The sequence below is a fragment of the Anomaloglossus baeobatrachus genome, chromosome 9 (assembly GCF_048569485.1).
Source record: "Anomaloglossus baeobatrachus isolate aAnoBae1 chromosome 9, aAnoBae1.hap1, whole genome shotgun sequence".
NCBI lineage: Eukaryota > Metazoa > Chordata > Amphibia > Anura > Aromobatidae > Anomaloglossus > Anomaloglossus baeobatrachus.
Genome location: NC_134361.1, coordinates 229,245,452 through 229,266,080, shown reverse-complemented (window position 1 = coordinate 229,266,080; position 20,629 = coordinate 229,245,452). Strand labels below are relative to the sequence as shown.

The following is a 20,629-nucleotide window of genomic DNA, read 5'->3' as shown; positions in this document are numbered from 1 at the left end:
AGATATAAGTGTTTCCAATTCTGATGTTCATACACTTACACTGTCCTCTTCTTCCAGGGGACCGGCTCCACCGAACACTCACCGATGAGGGTGCACAGCTCGTGAGGGAGCTTCCTCCTCCCCGTGGCCAGCACCTGCCTCCCCACATCCTCGAAGATGACCGGTCTGGACTCCAGGTTCATCATCAGCATCGACTTCAGCTGCGTCTTCGCCCGATCGAGTTCAATCTGAATGAAAGAGGAAAAATATCCGTGAAGGACCCGTCCCCGACCATCGGCAGAAGATGAGGCGTGACCTACGACGAGGCACCCACCTCCCCCACGGATCCGGCCATCAGCACGAACTCCCGGGTGATGATTTCCACCATTTCTCGCACCTGAAAATAGCAAGAATTTAAATAAATAAATGAATAAATAAAATAAATTGTCAATTTTATGAAATAAAAAAAGTCCTAAAAAGTAAAGTACAAAAATTACCAAATAAATGTAAAGGAGACTGAGGAGCGTCCGTCACATCACATGGTCACAGCAATGGACTGGATTTTTCGGTTTATAAGACGCACCCCAAATTTAGAGGGAGAAAAAAAAATGGGGTCGGTCTTATAATCCGGTGGTGTCTTACCAGGGGGAGGTGGCAGCGGGGTCACAGGAGGCAGGGGCGGCGGCGGAGCGGGATCACAGGAGGCAGGGGCGGAGCGGGGTCACAGGAGGCAGGGGTGGCGGCGGAGCGGGGTCACAGGAGGCAGGGGCAGCGGCGGAGCGGGGTCACAGGAGGCAGGGGCGGCGGCGGAGCGGGGTCACAGGAGGCAGGGGTGGCGGCGCGGGGTCACAGGAGGCAGGGGCGGCGCGGGGCCACAGGAGGCAGGGGCGGCGGCGGAGAGGGGCCACAGGAGGCAGGGGCGGCGGCGGAGAGGGGCCACAGGAGGCAGGGGCGGCGGCGGAGAGGGGCCACAGGAGGCAGGGGCGGAGAGGGGCCACAGGAGGTAGGGGCGGAGAAAGGTCACAGGAGGCAGGGGCGGCGGCGGAGAGGGGTCACAGGAGGCAGGGGCGGCGGCGGAGAGGGATCACAGGAGGCAGGGATCACAGGAGGCAGGGGCGGCGGCGCAGCGGGGCCACAGGAGGCAGGGGCGGCGCTGGAGTAGGGCTATGCTGCGGGAGCTGTGAGGCAGGAGGAGCATTCTGTCAGTGCTGCGGGCTTCAAAGAAATGGCGCCCGGAGTCGGCTCGTGCACAGATTGAGCTATTGGGTCAGTGACATGCTGAGATCATATCTGCGCACGCACCACCTCCAGGCGCAATTTTCCTTAAGTCCCTTGCAGGGAAATCAATGGTCCGGAGGTGGCGCATGCGCAGATGAGATCTTGAGCCGAATCTGTGCATGCGCCTACTCCAGGCGCCATTATTTGAAACCCGCACCGACAACATTTTCAGAATGGCCCCTGCCTCACCGCCTGTGAGCACCAACACAGCGCCAGCAGCACAGCGCACCGCCCGCAGCATCTCCCCAGCCTCCTGTGACCCCTCTCCATTACCCCCCGTTAAGCTATATTTGGATTATAAGACTCACCCCTCATTTTCCTCCCAAATCTTTGGGAGGAAATGTGTGTCTTATAATCCGAAAAATACGGATTCATAGTCACCGGGGTACAAGGATCAGTCAGGGGCATATTCCCAATTTATAGGGCACCAGATTGCACAGCACACACTGCAGACACAGCTCTGGCCTGATGAGGCCGGCGTACCTGCTCTGCAAATCCACGTCAGAAGGGCTGTATAATAAGGACTCCTTTTAATAACCTTTTTTTAGGATAGGTCATCAATATCAGATTGTTGAGGGTGGTAGGTGTCGGACCCCCAATTAAGCTCTGTACAATGGCTGAGGCTCATAGGAGCAGATGATAGTCAATGTCCAGTTGGTAAGAGACGTTAGACCCCACGAGCATAGATACTGAATATCACTGTAGTGGAACACCCCTTTAAGCAGTTTGAACATTAGCGCAGATTCCCTGGGACAAGTTATTGTGGGGGGGGTCTCACCTGGCGGGGGTCAGCGCTGGCGTGTATACACAGGAGTCCAGTGTCTTCATAGCTGTGGTGGTAGGAGGTGGCGTTGTACATCCAGTGATGCCTGCGGAGAGGAGGAGGACACGGCTTTGATAACATAAGACTCCGGCACATGGTGCGCAGTATGGAAGTCACAGGTGCGGGGGGGGGAGGATATCGGGGTCTCTATGGCAATCACAGGTGCGGGGGGGAGGAAATCGGGGTCTCTATGGCACTCACAGGTGCGGGGGGGGTATCGGGGTCTCTATGGCAATCACAGGTGCAGGGGGAGGATATTGGGGTCTCTATGGCAATCACAGGTGCGGGGGGGATATTGGGGTCTCTATGGCAATCACAGGTGCGGGGGGGGGAGGATATTGGGGTCTCTATGGCAATCACAGGTGCGGGGGGGAGGAAATCGGGGTCTCTATGGCACTCACAGGTGCGGGGGGGGTATCGGGGTCTCTATGGCAATCACAGGTGCAGGGGGAGGATATTGGGGTCTCTATGGCAATCACAGGTGCGGGGGGGATATTGGGGTCTCTATGGCAATCACAGGTGCGGGGGGGAGGATATTGGGGTCTCTATGGCAATCACAGGTGCGGGGGGGATATTGGGGTCTCTATGGCAATCACAGGTGCGGGGGAGGATATTGGGGTCTCTATGGCAATCACAGGTGCGGGGGGGATATTGGGGTCTCTATGGCAATCACAGGTGCAGGGGGGGATATTGGGGTCTCTATGGCAATCACAGGTGCAGGGGGGGATATTGGGGTCTCTATGGCAATCACAGGTGCGGGGGGGATATTGGGGTCTCTATGGCAATCACAGGTGCGGGGGGGGGGAGGATTTCGGGGTCTCTATGGCAATCACAGGTGTGGGGGGGAGGATATTGGGGTCTCTATGGCAATCACAGGTGCGGGGAGGATATTGGGGTCTCTATGGCAATCACAGGTGCGGGGGAGGATATTGGGGTCTCTATGGCAATCACAGGTGCGGGGGGGATATTGGGGTCTCTATGGCAATCACAGGTGCGGGGGGAGGATATTGGGTCTCACCTGTTCAGCACGTTGAGGTACAGTCTGGTGAACATGCCTTTCCCCGGACCTCCCGCCGAGAAGGAGCCTCCACCGCCCATCATCATATTCAGGACAGCAAACGGGATGAAGTCGTCCTCCTACCGGGGACAGGTCAGATTAGGCAGAGGATCTCAGGTAGACAAAGAGTAAAGGAGGAGGACGGTTACCAGGAAGGAGCAGCTCTCCAGGCCGATCATGATGTGCGACAGCTCCGGGATGGGAGTGGGCCCCAGGCTGACGTCCGACATGTCCTTCTCCACCTGGAAAACAAAATTAAGGTGACCCAGATTGCACTGATGAGGGGCAAAAAGCTCGAAACTTACTGGTGCTGTCACTTTAAATTAAAATGTATATGAAGAGGCTTTGGGGCAACCTGATATTGTACAGAGCTCAGTGCACGGCTGCACCCCCTCACTTGCAGGTAGTGTCTGTGCGCATGAGCAGATACACAAGCTGAGCTCAGGTAGTTGGCGTGACACCCTGAATTTCGGGCTTAGGGCCAGTTGATAATACACAGATAGCCCTAACCCCATTATTACCCACAAGCCACCAGGGCCGCTGGAGTTGGTTACAGCGGCAGAAGATGGCGCTTCTAAGAAAGCGCCATTTTCTGGGGTGGCTGCGGACTGTAATTCGCAGCGGAGGTACCCAGGAAGCTTGGGCATCCTGAGCTACGGATTCCAATTCCCAGCTGCCTAGTTGTACCTGGCTGGACACAAAAATTGGGCGAAGCCCACATCATTTTTTTTTTGTTTTACGTTTCTGGGCAAAAAACTCCAGCATACAGTCCTGGATGGAGCATGCTGAGCCTTGTAGTTCTGCAGCTGTCTGCTCTCCTGCATACACTAGTGGAGAATGTAGAACAGATTGAAGAAGGACATGACAGCAGATTTTTTTTTTTTTTCTTCACCAATCTTTTGTTCACTGATAAAAAAAACGCATAAAAACGCAGTGAAGAAAATCACAGCAAAACGTGGTAAAAACGCATGCGTTTTTGGATGCGTTTTTGCTGCAGATGCGTTTTTTAAGGGCAAAAATGCAGCATCTTTGGAGCTAAAAAAAGAAGGGAATTTTGTTTACTTACCGTAAATTCCTTTTCTTCTAGCTCCAATTGGGAGACCCAGACAATTGGGTGTATAGCTTATGCCTCCGGAGGCCACACAAAGTATTACACTAAAACTGTAAAGCCCCTCCCCTTCTGCCTATACACCCCCCGTACTGCTACGGGCTCATCAGTTTTGGTGCAAAAGCCCGAAGGAGGAAAAAATTATAAACTGGTTTAAAGTAAATTCAATCCGAAGGAATATCGGAGAACTGAAACCATTTAACATGAACAACATGTGTTATACAAAAAAACAGGGGCGGGTGCTGGGTCTCCCAATTGGAGCTAGAAGAAAAGGAATTTACGGTAAGTAAACAAAATTCCCTTCTTCTTTGTCGCTCCTTATTGGGAGACCCAGACAATTGGGACGTCCAAAAGCAGTCCCTGGGTGGGTAAATAATACCTCATAATAGAGCCGTAACGGCTCCGTCCTACAGGTGGGCAACTGCCGCCTGAAGGACTCGCCTACCTAGGCTGGCATCTGCCGAAGCATAGGTATGCACCTGATAGTGCTTCGTGAAAGTGTGCAGGCTCGACCAGGTAGCTGCCTGACACACCTGCTGAGCCGTAGCCTGGTGCCTCAAAGCCCAGGACGCACCCACGGCTCTGGTAGAATGGGCCTTCAGTCCTGAGGGAACCGGAAGCCCCGAGGAACGGTAAGCTTCGAGAATTGGTTCCTTGATCCACCGAGCCAGGGTTGACTTGGAAGCTTGTGTCCCTTTACGCTGGCCAGCGACAAGGACAAAGAGTGCATCCGAGCGGCGCAGGGGCGCCGTACGAGAAATGTAGATCTTGGCGGACGTTGGTTTCCTAGCCTGTCTCATAGTGGCAATGACCTCTTGAGATAATCCTGAAGACGCTAGGATCCAGGACTCAATGGCCACACAGTCAGGTTGAGGGCCGCAGAATTCAGATGGAAAAACGGCCCTTGAGACAGCAAATCTGGTCGGTCTGGCAGTGCCCACGGTTGGCCGACCGTGAGATGCCACAGATCCGGGTACCACGACCTCCTCGGCCAGTCTGGAGCGACGAGGATGACGCGGCGGCAGTCGGCCCTGATCTTGCGTAACACTCTGGGCAGCAGTGCCAGAGGAGGAAACACATAAGGAAGCCGAAACTGCGACCAATCCTGAACTAAGGCGTCTGACGCCAGAGCTCTGTGATCTTGAGATCGAGCCATGAATGTTGGGACCTTGTTGTTGTGCCGTGACGCCATTAGGTCGACGTCCGGCATCCCCCAGCGGCAACAGATCTCCTGAAACACGTCCGGGTGAAGGGACCATTCCCCTGCGTCCATGCCCTGGCGACTGAGAAAGTCTGCTTCCCAGTTTTCTACGCCCGGGATGTGAACTGCGGATATGGTGGATGCTGTGGCTTCCACCCACAGCAGAATCCTCCGGACTTCCTGGAAGGCTTGCCGACTGCGTGTCCCACCTTGGTGGTTGATGTAAGCCACCGCTGTGGAGTTGTCCGACTGAATTCGGATCTGCTTGCCTTCCAGCCACTGCTGGAACGCTTTTAGGGCAAGATACACTGCCCTGATCTCCAGAACATTGATCTGAAGTGAGGACTCTTGCTGAGTCCACGTACCCTGAGCCCTGTGGTGGAGAAAAACTGCTCCCCACCCTGATAGACTCGCGTCCGTCGTGACCACCGCCCAGGATGGGGGTAGGAAGGATTTCCCCTTCGATAATGAAGTGGGAAGAAGCCACCACCGAAGGGAAGCTTTGGTTGCCTGAGAGAGGGAAACGTTCCTGTCTAGGGACGTCGGCATCCTGTCCCACTTGCGTAGGATGTCCCATTGAAGTGGACGCAGGTGAAACTGCGCGAAAGGGACTGCTTCCATTGCTGCCACCATCTTCCCCAGGAAGTGCATGAGGCGCCTCAAGGGGTGTGACCGACCTTGAAGGAGAGATTGCACCCCTGTCTGTAGTGAACGCTGTTTGTCCAGCGGAAGCTTCACTATCGCTGGAAGAGTATGAAACTCCATGCCAAGATATGTCAGCGATTGGACCGGTGTCAGATTTGACTTTGGAAAATTGATGATCCACCCGAAACTCTGGAGAATCTCCAGAGTAACGTTGAGGCTGTGTTGGCATGCCTCTTGAGAGGGTGCCTTGACCAGCAGATCGTCTAAGTAGGGTATCACTGAGTGACCCTGAGAGTGGAGGACCGCAACTACTGTAGCCATGACCTTGGTGAAAACCCTTAGGGCTGTCGCCAGGCCGAACGGCAGTGCCGCGAATGAAGGTGTTCGTCTCCTATGGCGAAGCGCAAGAAGCGCTGATGCTCTGGAGCAATTGGTACGTGGAGATAAGCATCCTTGATATCGATCGATGCTAGGAAATCTCCTTGGGACATTGAGGCGATGACGGAGCGGAGGGATTCCATCCGGAACCGCCTGGTCCTTACGTGTTTGTTGAGCAGTTTTAGGTCCAAAACAGGACGGAAGGACCCGTCCTTCTTTGGAACCACAAACAGGTTGGAGTAGAAACCGTGGCCCTGTTGCTGAAGAGGAACCGGGACCACCACTCCTTCTGCCTTCAGAGTGCCCACCGCCTGCAGAAGAGCCTCGGCTCGCTCGGGAGGCGGAGATGTTCTGAAGAATCGAGTCGGAGGACGAGAGCTGAACTCTATCCTGTAACCGTGAGACAAAATGTCTCTCACCCAACGGTCTTTTACTTGTGGCAGCCAGGTGTCGCAAAAGTGGGAGAGCCTGCCACCGACCGAGGATGCGGTGTGAGGAGGCCGTAAGTCATGAGGAAGCCGCCTTGGTAGCGGCACCTCCGGCGGTCTTTTTAGGGCGTGATTTAGACCGCCATGCGTCGGAGTTCCTCTGATCCTTCTGCGGCCTTTTGGACGAGGAGAATTGGGACCTGCCCGCACCCCGAAAGGACCGAAACCTCGACTGTCCCCTCCTCTGTTGGGGTGTTTTTGGTTTGGCCTGGGGTAAGGATGTTTCCTTTCCCTTGGATTGTTTGATGATTTCATCCAATCTCTCACCAAACAAACGGTCGCCAGAAAATGGCAACCCGGTTAAGCACTTTTTGGAAGCCGAATCTGCCTTCCATTCCCGCAGCCACAAGGCCCTGCGTATTGCCACCGAATTGTTGGCTGCAACCGCCGTACGGGTCGCAGAGTCCAGGACAGCATTAATAGCGTAGGACGCAAATGCCGACGTTTGAGAGGTTATGGACGCCACCTGCGGCGCAGACGTACGTGTGAGTGCGTCAATTTGCGCCTGACCAGCTGAGATAGCTTGGAGTGCCCATACGGCTGCGAATGCTGGAGCAAAAGACGCTCCAATAGCTTCATAGATGGATTTCAACCAGAGCTCCATCTGTCTGTCAGTGGCATCCTTGAGTGAAGCTCCATCTTCAACAGCAACTATGGATCTAGCCGCCAGTCTGGAGATTGGAGGATCCACCTTGGGACACTGAGTCCAGCCCTTGACCACGTCAGGGGGGAAAGGGATAACGTGTATCCTTAAGGCGCTTGGAAAAACGCTTATCTGGACAAGCTCGGTGTTTCTGGACTGCCTCTCTGAAATCAGAGTGGTCCAGAAACATACTCGTTGTACGCTTGGGGAACCTGAAACGGAATTTCTCCTGCTGAGAAGCTGACTCCTCCACTGGAGGAGCTGAGGGAGAAATATCCAGCATTTCATTGATGGACGCAATAAGATCATTCACTATGGCGTCCCCATCAGGAGTATCAAGGTTGAGAGCGGCTTCAGGATCAGAATCCTGATCAGCTACCTCCGCTTCATCATACAGAGAGTCCTCTCGCTGAGACCCTGAACATTGTGATGATGTTGAGGGAATTTCATAGCGAGCTCGCTTAGTCGGTCTGGGGCTGCGGTCCGTGTCAGAGACCTCACCCTGGGATCCATGAGACACCCCGGGAGGACATTGCTGTTCCAACTGAGGGGGACCATGGGACAATGATTCTACAGTGCCCATGGCTTGAGATGCCAGCCTGGACTGCAAAGCTTCTAGTATTTTAGCCATAGTCTCAGAAAGTCTTTCAGTAAAAACTGCAAACTCCGTCCCTGTCACCTGGACAGTGTTAGCAGGTGGCTCCCCCTGGGCCACCCTTAGCAGAGGCTCCGGCTGAGTAAGTGCCACAGGGGCCGAGCATTGCACACAATGAGGGTCAGTGGAACCTGCCGGCAGTATAGCCGTACATGCTGCACAGGCAGCATAGTAAGTCTGTGCTTTGGCACCCTTGCTATTTGTGGACGACATGCTGTTGTCTCCTCTGAGCAATACAGGAGGGTATATAGACAAAAATCAACAGTGCACCATACAGTGTAAAGTATAGTCTATAATCATATAATCTATAAGTACACTTCTGCACTAGTGGGGCCAGCACCTCAGGTGCTGCTTACCGCCTGCGCAAAGCGTTTGTGTGGGCACCAGAATTCCTGCCTGGATCTCCCTGAGCTTGTCTCTCCTCTCCAGCGTTAGCAGAGCTGAGAGGAATGGCTGCCGGCGTCCTGAGGAGAGGAGGGAGCCGTGGGCGTGACCCAGAAAAGTGCGGGAACTGGTGCCCCACTGTGCAGAGTGAGGGGGGTGGAGTATGCAAAGCATGCTCCAGCCCTCAGTGCTGCCGTCCTGTACAGCGTCCCGCCCTTCCCCTGACTGGCAGGGCTGGGGGCGGGAAGAAAACGAGACTAGGCCGCAAAAGCCGGGGACTCGAGTTATAAGCGCGGCCGCCGTATAAGCGCGGTCGGCGCGGAAGTCCCCGGCGCACTAACAGTCCCAGTCGCGCCGCAGTGATAACCATGGCAGCGGCGGTCAGCGCGGCAGTCCCCCTACACGAACACACTCAGCGACGCTGAAGTGTGTAATGGCACAAACGCAGTCAGCGCTGCTGTCCCCGGTGCACTAGCACACCCAGCAATGCTGGAGTGTTGCTGTGCGCGGTCCCCACGGGGACACAGAGTACCTCAAAGTAGCAGGGCCATGTCCCTGAACGATACTCGGCTCCTATCCAGCAGAGTCCTCAGGAGCTGTGGATGGAGCACGGTCTCCTGTGCCTGGAGACCGAAAGGATCCCACTTCACCCAGAGCCCTAATTGAGGGATGGGGAAGGAAAGCAGCATGTGGGCTCCAGCCTCCGTACCCGCAATGGATACCTCAACCTTAACAACACCGCCGACAAGAGTGGGGTGAGAAGGGAGCATGCTGGGGGCCCTGTTATGGGCCCTCTTTTCTTCCATCCGACATGGTCAGCAGCTGCTGCTGACTAAGCTGTGGAGCTATGCGTGCATGTCTGACCTCCTTCGCACAAAGCATAAAAACTGATGAGCCCGTAGCAGTACGGGGGGTGTATAGGCTGAAGGGGAGAGGCTTTACACTTTTAGTGTAATGCTTTGTGTGGCCTCCGGAGGCATAAGCTATACACCAAATTGTCTGGGTCTCCCAATAAGGAGCGACAAAGAAAAATGGTTTGGTGCGCACATACCCTCAGTGTGCATGAGCAGATGCACAAGCTGAGCTCAGGTAGTGTCAGTGCGCAGGAGCAGATGCACAAGCTGAGCTCAGGCAGTGTCAGTGCGCAGGAGCAGATGCACAAGCTGAGCTCAGGTAGTGTCAGTGCGCAGGAGCAGATGCACAAGCTGAGCTCAGGTAGTGTCAGTGCGCAGGAGCAGATGCACAAGCTGAGCTCAGGTAGTGTCAGTGCGCAGGAGCAGATGCACAAGCTGAGCTCAGGTAGTGTCAGTGCGCAGGAGCAGATGCACAAGCTGAGCTCAGGTAGTGTCAGTGCACATGAGTAGATGCACAAGCTGAGCTCAGGTAGTGTCAGTGCACATGAGTAGATGCACAAGCTGAGCTCAGGTAGTGTCAGTGCGCAGGAGCAGATGCACAAACTGAGCTCAGGCAGTGTCAGTGTGCAGGAGCAGATGTACAAGCTGAGCTCAGGTAGTGTCAGTGCGCAGGAGCAGATGCACAAGCTGAGCTCAGGTAGTGTCAGTGCGCAGGAGCAGATGCACAAGTTGAGCTCAGGTAGTGTCAGTGCGCAGGAGCAGATTTACAAGCTGAGCTCAGGTAGTGTCAGTGCGCAGGAGCAGATGCACAAGCTGAGCTCAGGTAGTGTCAGTGCGCAGGAGCAGATGCACAAGCTGACCTCAGGTAGTGTCAGTGCGCAGGAGCAGATGCACAAACTGAGCTCAGATAGTGTCAGTGCACAGGAGCAAATGCACAAGCTGAGCTCAGGTAGTGTCCATGCCCTCTACAGGTGAAACATTGCATTGCACGGACGCCAAATTAATGAATAGCCATGAAATTCCAATCACCAGCCAGTATGTGTCCAAGTACTGATGCTGGGGGCTAGTAAGTGCATGTCGGGTGTAAACAGATGATATAAAGGTCCAAGTTTTGGAGAAAAGTCTAAGGAAGAAGGGAATTTTGTTTACTTACCGTAAATTCCTTTTCTTCTAGCTCCAATTGGGAGACCCAGACAATTGGGTGTATAGCTACTGCCTCCGGAGGCCACACAAAGTATTACACTTAAAAGTGTAAGGCCCCTCCCCTTCTGGCTATACACCCCCCCGTGGGATCACGGGTTCCTCAGTTTTAGTGCAAAAGCAAGAAGGAGGAAAGCCAATAACTGTTTTAAAGACAAATTCAATCCGAGGAACAACATCGGAGAACTGAACTCTTCAACATGGACAACATGTGCACCCGAAAAAACAAACTCCCTAAGAAAACAGGGGCGGGTGCTGGGTCTCCCAATTGGAGCTAGAAGAAAAGGAATTTACGGTAAGTAAACAAAATTCCCTTCTTCTTTGTCGCTCCTAATTGGGAGACCCAGACAATTGGGACATCCAAAAGCAGTCCCTGGGTGGGTAAAAGAATACCTCGTGATAGGGCCGTCAAGCAGCCCTTTCTTACAGGTGGGCCACCGCCGCCTGAAGGACTTGTCTACCTAGGCCGGCATCCGCCGAAGCGTAGGTATGCACCTGATAGTGTTTCGTGAAAGTGTGCAGACTCGACCAGGTAGCCGCCTGGCACACCTGCTGAGCCGTAGCCTGGTGCCGTAATGCCCAGGACGCACCCACGGCTCTGGTAGAATGGGCCTTCAGTCCAGAAGGAATCGGAAGCCCAGCAGAACGGTAAGCTTCAAGAATTGGTTCCTTGATCCACCGCGCAAGGGTGGATTTGGAAGCTTGCGACCCTTTACGCTGACCAGCGACAAGGACAAAGAGTGCATCCGAGCGGCGCAGAGGCGCCGTGCGGGAAATGTAGATCCTGAGTGCCCTCACCAGATCCAATAAATGCAAACCCTTTTCAAATTGGTGGACTGGATGCGGACACAAAGACGGTAAAGTGATATCTTGATTGAGATGAAAGGAAGATACCACCTTGGGAAGAAATTCTGGAATTGGACGCAGAACCACCTTGTCCTGGTGAAACACTAGGAAGGGAGATCTGCATGATAACGCCGCCAGCTCTGACACTCTCCGAAGAGACGTGACCGCCACTAGAAAAGCCACTTTCTGTGAAAGACGAGACAGGGAAACATCCCTCATAGGCTCGAAAGGCGGCTTCTGGAGAGCAATTAGAACCTTGTTCAGATCCCAGGGCTCTAACGGCCGCTTGTAAGGGGGGACGATATGACAAACCCCTTGCAGGAAAGTGCGTACCTGAGGAAGTCGCGCCAGGCGCTTCTGAAAAAATACAGATAGCGCAGAGACTTGACCTTTAAGGGAGCCAAGCGACAAACCTTTTTCCAACCCAGACTGCAGGAAGGAAAGAAAAACAGGCAATGCAAATGGCCAGGGAGAAACTCCCTGAGCAGAGCACCAAGATAAGAATATCTTCCACGTCCTGTGGTAGATCTTGGCGGAGGATGGTTTCCTAGCCTGTCTCATGGTGGCCACCACTTCATGAGATAACCCTGAAGACGCTAGGATCCAGGACTCAATGGCCACACAGTCAGGTTCAGGGCCGCAGAATTCTGATGGAAAAACGGCCCTTGAGACAGCAAGTCTGGACGGTCTGGCAGTACCCACGGTTGGCCTACCGTGAGGTGCCACAGATCCGGGTACCACGACCTCCTTGGCCAGTCTGGAGCGACGAGAATGGCGCGGCGGCAGTCGGACCTGATTTTGCGGAGCACTCTGGGCAACAATGCCAGAGGTGGGAACACATAAGGTAGATGGAATTGCGACCAATCTTGAACTAAGGCGTCTGCCGCCAGAGCTCGGTGATCGTGAGACCGTGCCATGAAAACCGGGACCTTGTTGTTGTGCCGTGACGCCATCAGATCGACGTCCGGCGTCCCCCAGCGGCGACAGATCTCCTGAAACACGTCCGGGTGAAGAGACCATTCCCCTGCGTCCATGCCCTGGCGACTGAGGAAGTCTGCTTCCCAGTTTTCCACGCCTGGTATGTGAACTGCGGATATGGTGGATGCTCTGTCCTCCACCCACATCAGAATCCGCCGGACTTCCTGGAAGGCTTGCCGACTGCGTGTTCCCCCTTGGTGGTTGATGTATGCCACCGCTGTGGAGTTGTCCGACTGAATTCGGATCTGCTTGCCTTCCAGCCACTGTTGGAAGGCTTGTAGGGCAAGATAGACTGCTCTGATTTCCAGAACATTGATCTGAAGGGTGGACTCTTTCCGAGTCCACGTACCTTGAGCCCTGTGGTGGAGAAAGACTGCTCCCCACCCCGATAGGCTCGCATCTGTCGTGACCACCGCCCAGGATGGGGGTAGGAACGACTTTCCTTTTGACAATGAGGTGGGAAGAAGCCACCACCGGAGAGAGTCCTTGGCCGTCTGGGAAAGGGAGACATCCCTGTCGAGGGACGTCGACTTCCCGTCCCATTGGCGGAGAATGTCCCATTGTAGAGGCCGCAGATGAAACTGCGCGAAAGGGACTGCTTCTATTGCTGCTACCATCTTGCCTAGGAAGTGCATGAGGCGCCTCAAGGGGTGCGACTGGTCCTGAAGGAGAGATTGCACCCCTGTCTGAAGCGAGCACTGTTTGTCCAGTGGAAGCTTCACTATCGCTGAGAGAGTATGAAACTCCATGCCAAGATATGTTAGTGATTGGGTCGGGGTTAGATTTGACTTTGAAAAGTTGATAATCCACCCGAAACTCTGGAGAGTCTTCAGTGCCACGTTTAGGCTGTGTTGGCATGCCTCTTGAGAGGGTGCCTTTATCAGTAGATCGTCCAAATACGGGATCACAGAGTGACCTTGCGAGTGCAGGACTGCTACTACTGCTGCCATGACCTTGGTGAAGACCCGAGGGGCTGTCGCCAGCCCGAAAGGTAGCGCTACGAACTGCAGGTGTTCGCTTCCTATAACGAAGCGTAGAAAACGCTGGTGCTCTGGAGCAATCGGCACGTGGAGATAAGCATCCTTGATGTCTATTGATGCTAGGAAATCTCCTTGAGACATTGAGGCGATAACGGAGCGGAGAGATTCCATCCGGAACCTCCTGGTTTTTACGTGTTTGTTGAGCAGCTTTAGATCCAGGACGGGACGGAACGACCCGTCCTTCTTTGGCACCACAAACAAATTGGAGTAAAAACCGTGACCTTGTTCCTGAAGAGGAACAGGGATCACCACTCCTTCTGCCTTTAGAGCGGACACCGCTTGCAGCAGAGCATCGGCCCGGTCGGGCGGTGGAGAAGTTCTGAAGAAACGAGTTGGAGGACGAGAGCTGAACTCTATCCTGTACCCGTGAGACAGAATGTCTCTCACCCAACGGTCTTTGACCTGTGACAGCCAAATGTCGCCAAAGCGGGAGAGCCTGCCACCGACCGAGGATGCGGAGAGAGGAGGCCGAAAGTCATGAGGAAGCCGCCTTGGCAGCGGGTCTTCCGGCTGTCTTTTTTGGGCGTGACTGAGTCCGCCAAGAATCTGAGCCCCTCTGATCCTTTTGAGTCCTTTTGGACGAAGAGAATTGGGACCTGCCTGAGCCTCGAAAGGACCGAAAACCGGACTGTCCCCTCCTCTGTTGGGGTTTGTTTTGTCTGGGTTGAGGTAAGGATGAATCCTTACCCTTGGAGTGTTTAATGATTTCATCCAAGCGCTCACCAAACAGTCGGTCACGAGAAAATGGCAAACTGGTTAAGCACTTCTTGGAAGAAGAATCTGCCTTCCATTCTCTTAACCACAAGGCTCTGCGTAAAACCACGGAGTTGGCGGACGCCACTGCCGTACGGCTCGTAGAGTCCAGGACAGCATTAATCGCGTAAGACGCGAATGCAGACATCTGAGAGGTCAATGGTGCCACCTGCGGAGCAGATGTACGTGTGACCGTGTCAACCTGCGTAAGACCAGCTGAAATAGCTTGGAGTGCCCATACGGCTGCGAAAGCAGGAGCAAACGACGCGCCGATAGCTTCATAGATGGATTTCAACCAGAGCTCCATCTGCCTGTCAGTGGCATCTTTAAGTGCCGCCCCATCTTCTATTGCAACTATGGATCTAGCCGCAAGCCTGGAGATTGGAGGATCCACCTTGGGACACTGGGTCCAGCCCTTGACCACTTCAGGGGGAAAAGGATAGCGTGTATCCTTAAGCCGTTTGGAGAAACGCTTATCTGGATAAGCGTGGTGTTTGTGGATTGCGTCTCTAAAGTCAGCGTGGTCCAGAAAAGTGCTTAATTTACGCTTGGGATACCTGAAATGGAATTTCTCCTGCTGTGAAGCTGACTCCTCCACTGGAGGAGCTGGGGGAGAAATATCCAACATTTTATTGATGGACGCTATAAGATCATTCACTATGGCGTCACCATCCGGGGTATCCAGATTGAGAGCGGTCCCAGGATCAGAATCCTGATCAGTTACATCCGCCTCATCATAGAGAGAGTCGTCCCGCTGGGACCCTGACCAGTGTGATGAAGTCGAGGGCCCCTCATAGCGAGCCCGTTTAGGTTGTCTGGGACTGTCGTCCGAGTCAGAGCCGTCACCCTGGGGTGCGTGTGACACCCCCGGAGCTTGGAAGTGTTCCAGCTGAGGGGGACTAGGGGGCAATGATTCAACAGTGCCCATGGTCTGAGTTACTGGTCTAGACTGCAATGTTTCAAGAATTTTAGACATAGTCATAGACAATCTGTCAGCAAAAGCTGCAAACTCCGTCCCTGTCACCTGGACAGTATTCACAGGTGGTTCTCCCTGGGTCACCTCTAGCAGAGGCCCCGGCCGAGCAGTTGCCACAGGGGCCGAGCACTGCACACAATGGGGGTCAGTGGAGCCTGCCGGTAGAGCAGCCCCACATGCGGTACAAGCAGCATATAAAGTCTGTGCCTTGGCACCCTTGTGTTTTGCGGACGACATGCTGTTGCCTCCTTGTAATCTAGGAGGGTATATAGCCGAGAAAACACCAGCGACCGCACAGTGCAATGTATTGCAAGCACAAAATACAAAGTACACTACGGCACAAGTGGGGTCAGCCCTTGAGGGCCGCTTACCGCCCGCTGAAAAGCGGGTGTGAGGTCGTAGAATCCCGTGTCTGGGTCTCCCTGTCTTCCCTCTGCAGCTCAGCGTGCAGACAGGAATGGCTGCCGGCGTTCTGTGAAGAGGGGCGGACCGTGGGCGTGCCCAAACAAAAGTGCGGGAAACTGCGTCTCCCTGTGCCTAGTGTGAGGGCTGGAGTATGTAAAAAAGACTCCAGCCCTCAGCGCTGATGCTCTATACAGCGTCCCGCCCTCCTCCTGACTGGCAGGTGCGGAGGCGGGAACGAGACGTACCAGGCCGCAAAAGCCGGGGACTGTAGTAATAAGCGCGGCCGTGATATATGCACGGCCAGCGCGGCAGTCCCCGGCGCACCACAAATCCCAGCCGCGTCGCAGTGAACACTGACCCCAGCGGCCGGCTCGGCCGTTCGTACTAAGTCTACTCACTCAGCGGAGCTGTAGTGAGGAAAATGGCACAAGCGCAGCAGCGCTGTTCACCCCGGCGCACTAACACACCCAGCAATGCTGCAGTGTGCGCGCGGTATGCACGGGGACACGGAGTACCTTGATGAAGCAGGGCCCTGCCCTGAGGAAACTCAGCTCCAAATCCAGCAGATCTTCCAGGGGCTGTGGATGGAGCACGGTCTCAGTGCCTGGAGACCGGTAAAATTCCACTTCACCCAGAGCCCTAATGGGGATGGAGAAGGAATCAGCATGTGGGCTCCAGCCTCCGTACCCGCAATGGGTACCTCAACCTTAACAAACACCGCCGACAGAAAGTGGGGTGAGAAGGGAGCATGCTGGGGACCCTGTATGGGCCCTCTTTTCTTCCATCCGACATAGTCAGCAGCTGCTGCTGACTAAACAGTGGAGCTATGCGTGGATGTCTGACCTCCTTCGCACAAAGCATAAAACTGAGGAACCCGTGATCCCACGGGGGGGTGTATAGGCAGAAGGGGAGGGGCCTTACACTTTTAAGTGTAATACTTTGTGTGGCCTCCGGAGGCAGTAGCTATACACCCAATTGTCTGGGTCTCCCAATTAGGAGCGACAAAGAAATGTGTTTTTAGGGCACGCTTAGACTAGTGCATTCCAGAAAATTGGTGCAGCTCGTGGGAAGTCTTGGAGATGGGAGTGAGATGTGCGGATTATAGAGGATGACAGTCTTAGGTCATTGGGGGAAGGAAAGACACAGGTAGGGTGATAGAGATGAGGGAGGAGATGTAGGGCGGTGCAGAACTGTGGAGAAGACGGGAGGTGATAGACAGAGATGAGGGAGGAGATGTAAGGCGGTGCAGAATGGAGAAGACGGGAGGTGATAGACAGAGATGAAGGAGGAGATGTAGGGCGGTGCAGAACTGTGGAGAAGACGGGAGGTGATAGCGATGAGGGAGGAGATGTAGGGCGGTGCAGAACTGTGAAGAAGACGGGAGGTGATAGACAGAGATGAGGGAGGAGATGTAGGGCGGTGCAGAATGGAGAAGACGGGAGGTGATAGACAGAGATGAGGAAGGAGATGTAGGGCGGTGCAGAACTGTGGAGAGGACGGGAGGTGATAGAGATTAGGGAGGAGATGTAGGGGGGTGCAGAACTGTGGAGAAGATGGGGAGGTGATACAGAGATAAAGAGATTTAGGGCGGTGCAGAACTGTTGAGGGCTTTATGGGTGAGAGTGATCAGTTTGTATTGGACTCTGTAGTGGATGGGTAACCAGTGCAATGACTGGCACAGGGAGGAGGCACCGGTTTAGCAGCTGGAGGGAATATGACCCTGGTTGCTGGATTCTGCTGCATTCAGGATGGATTGGAGAGGGGAGAGTTTAGTAACAAGGAGACCAATTAGTAGAGCGTTAGAATAGTCCAGACGAGAATGGATAAGAGGAAGTGTAAGAGTTTTTGCAGCATTAACGGTAAGAAAATGTTGGCGGACAATACAGTGAATGAGCGGTCAGAGGTAGGAGGAGAGCCAGGAGAGCGGTGTTGGCCATAATGTTACTTTCCTCTAAATAATAAAGGGGGGTTCCGCTCTATGAAGTCCATCTGCCCTAACGGATGGATTGTTTCCCCGTGCACTATACACGGCGCAGACGTTGACAGCAGTTTCATCCTCCAACACCCCGCGTTACCTTGACAATCCCTCCGGTGTACTGAGCAATGGACTTATCGATGCTCCTCGCCTTCCCACACTCCCAGGCGGGGGTCACGTCCCGCAGGTACTTCTTGGCGCACTCCAACAACTGGTCGTGCTCAATGCCCACTCCCGCCAGCACCATCCTGTCCGGGGTGTAGTAGTTGTTCATATAGGAGTGTAACGTCGTCTTGTCGATTTTGTCGATGTTCTCTATGGGGCAGAATCTGGGAAGCCCCACGGTATTATCCCGAAAAGCGGCCTGGAGACAAACACAAAGCGGTCAATATCGAGCTCTAAAAGGGAAGGTCCTGCATCAGCCCTTTAACCCCTTCCTGACGTCATGTGCAGGTGTATGGAGCCCACCCCATGCACAATGGGTGCTGGCTGTGCTGCACAGCTCTCATCTGTCATCTCTGCACCCATATGAAGCTTGGCTTCATAAGGTATCGCTATTTCTTCTATATACTGCAATACGTAATAGTGCAGCTTCGATTCCTCAAAAAGGGCTAAAAAAAAGTAACCAATAGAGAAACAAATATTTTAAATATATATACATATACACACATATAATAAATTAATAAATAATTTAATTAATAAAAATTTACATTTTTAGGGGGGAAAAAAAAAATGTTACTTTTGTTTTGTCTGACGGAGCATTGGCTTATATATATATCTAATATATAAAGGTGTATGTGTGTGTGTGTGTGTGTGTGTGTGTGTGTGTGTGTGTGTGTGTGTGTGTGTGTGTGTCCGGGATTGGCATCTGCACCGTCGCAGCTACAGCCACAAAATCTTGCACACTCCCGTCTGGACCCCGAGAGCGTCATAGGCTATGTTTTGAGGGGAAATTTTTAACCCCGCTCTTTACAGTTATTCAACAAAAAACCTGCCTCCATTAAAGCGAATGGAGCTGGGAGCCACAGTGGAGCCAGAGCTTCAGAAAAATGCGCAGCCACGCCCTTATATGGAATGTTGGCGTGTCACAATGCAGCCAGGGAAAGAGACAGACACAGACAGGGAAAGAGGCAGACACAGACAGGGTAAGAAACAGACATAGACAGGGTAAGAGACAGACAAAGAAACAGACTGACAGGGAAAGAGACAGAGATAGATAGACAAACAGGGAAAGAGATAGATAGACAGACAGGGAAAGAGATAGATAGACAGACAGGGAAAGAGATAGACAGAAAGGGAAAGAGATAGATAGACAGACAGGGAAAGAGATAGATAGACAGACAGGGAAAGAGATTGAGACAGATGGAGAAAGAGACAGAGATAGAGAGATATATACAGAGGGGGAGACAGACAGAGAATGGGAGAGAAACAGAGAGACAGTTACTATCCCGGGCAGCGCCGGGTGCTATGTTGTGAGGCGTAATTTTAAGCCCGCGCGTTCCAATTTACCAATCAATTTTGCCCCTATCTACATAATGGGCAAAAAGTGAAACAAAAAGTGTTGGGAACAAATTGACAGCTCCAGATGTGAACAAGGGGGACTTAAAGAATGAGAGCGATGGCGCCAAAGAGTATATACCGTACAGTTACTAAGGTGGGGCCCCGATATGGGATACTCACCACACTCGGGGATATGACCACACACACAATGCGCCACACACTACCACGTGCTTGACCACATATACCACCCTCAGCACACATCTCACCACACATACACCAACCTCGCCACATAATCACCCTAAACACACACAAGTCTGGTACATATACCACCCTCACCACACATACACCAACCTCGCCACATAATCATCCTAAACACACACAAGTCTGGTACATATACCACCCTCAGCACACATCTCACCACACACACACCAACCTCGCCACATAATCATCCTAAACACACACAAGTCTGGTACATATACCACCCTCACCACACATACACCAACCTCGCCACATAATCGCCCTAAACACACACAAGTCTGGTATATATACCACCCTCTGCACACATCTCACCACACATACACCAACCTCACCACATAATCACCCTAAACACACACAAGTCTGGTACATATACCACCCTCAGCACACATCTCACCACACACACACCAACCTCACCACATAATCACCCTAAACACACACAAGTCTGGTACATATACCACCCTCAGCACACATCTCACCACACACACACACCAACCTCACCACATAATCACCCTAAACACACACAAGTCTGGTACATATACCACCCTCAGCACACATCTCACCACACATACACCAACCTCACCACATAATCACCCTAAACACACACAAGTCTGGTACATATACCACCCTCAGCACACATCTCACCACACACACACCAACCTCACCACATAATCACCCTAAACACACACAAGTCTGGTACATATACCACCCTCAGCACACATCTCACCACACACACACCAACCTCACCACATAATCACCCTAAACACACACAAGTCTGGTACATATACCACCCTCAGCACATAACTCACCACACATACACCAACCTCACCACATAATCGCCCTAAACACACACAAGTCTGGTACATATACCACCCTCACCACACATCTCACCACACATACACCAACCTCACCACATAATCGCCCTAAACACACACAGGTCTGGTACATATAACACCCTCACCACACATCTCACCACACATACACCAACCTCACCACATAATCGCCCTAAACACACACAAGTCTGGTACATATACCACCCTCAGCACACATCTCACCACACATACACCAACCTCGCCACATAATCGCCCTAAACACACACAAGTCTGGTACATATACCACCCTCAGCACACATCTCACCACACATACACCAACCTCACCACATAATCACCCTAAACACACACGTCTGGTACATATACCAGCCTCAGCAC

The 20,629-nt window shown here is 53.1% G+C and overlaps 1 protein-coding gene and 1 long non-coding RNA gene across 3 annotated transcripts in view; one reads left to right on the top strand and one right to left on the bottom strand.

The window, feature by feature from the left end:
* The window catches only part of LOC142251693 (uncharacterized), a 52,695-nt gene extending 52,310 nt beyond the window's left edge, over positions 1–385 (top strand). For both annotated transcript variants that reach the window (XR_012725327.1, XR_012725328.1), the window contains one exon: positions 58–385. This is a non-coding gene — a long non-coding RNA (uncharacterized LOC142251693). The remainder of the gene's footprint in view (positions 1–57) is intronic.
* Positions 1–20,629, bottom strand: part of PMPCA (peptidase, mitochondrial processing subunit alpha) — a 44,211-nt gene that overhangs the window by 6,436 nt on the left and 17,146 nt on the right. The window contains exons 7-12 of the mRNA XM_075324730.1: positions 17,767–18,030; positions 3,287–3,379; positions 3,099–3,217; positions 2,036–2,126; positions 314–376; positions 83–227 (exon numbers count right to left, since the gene is read on the bottom strand). Of these exons, the coding sequence (XP_075180845.1) occupies positions 83–227; positions 314–376; positions 2,036–2,126; positions 3,099–3,217; positions 3,287–3,379; positions 17,767–18,030 (775 nt within the window). The remainder of the gene's footprint in view (positions 1–82; positions 228–313; positions 377–2,035; positions 2,127–3,098; positions 3,218–3,286; positions 3,380–17,766; positions 18,031–20,629) is intronic.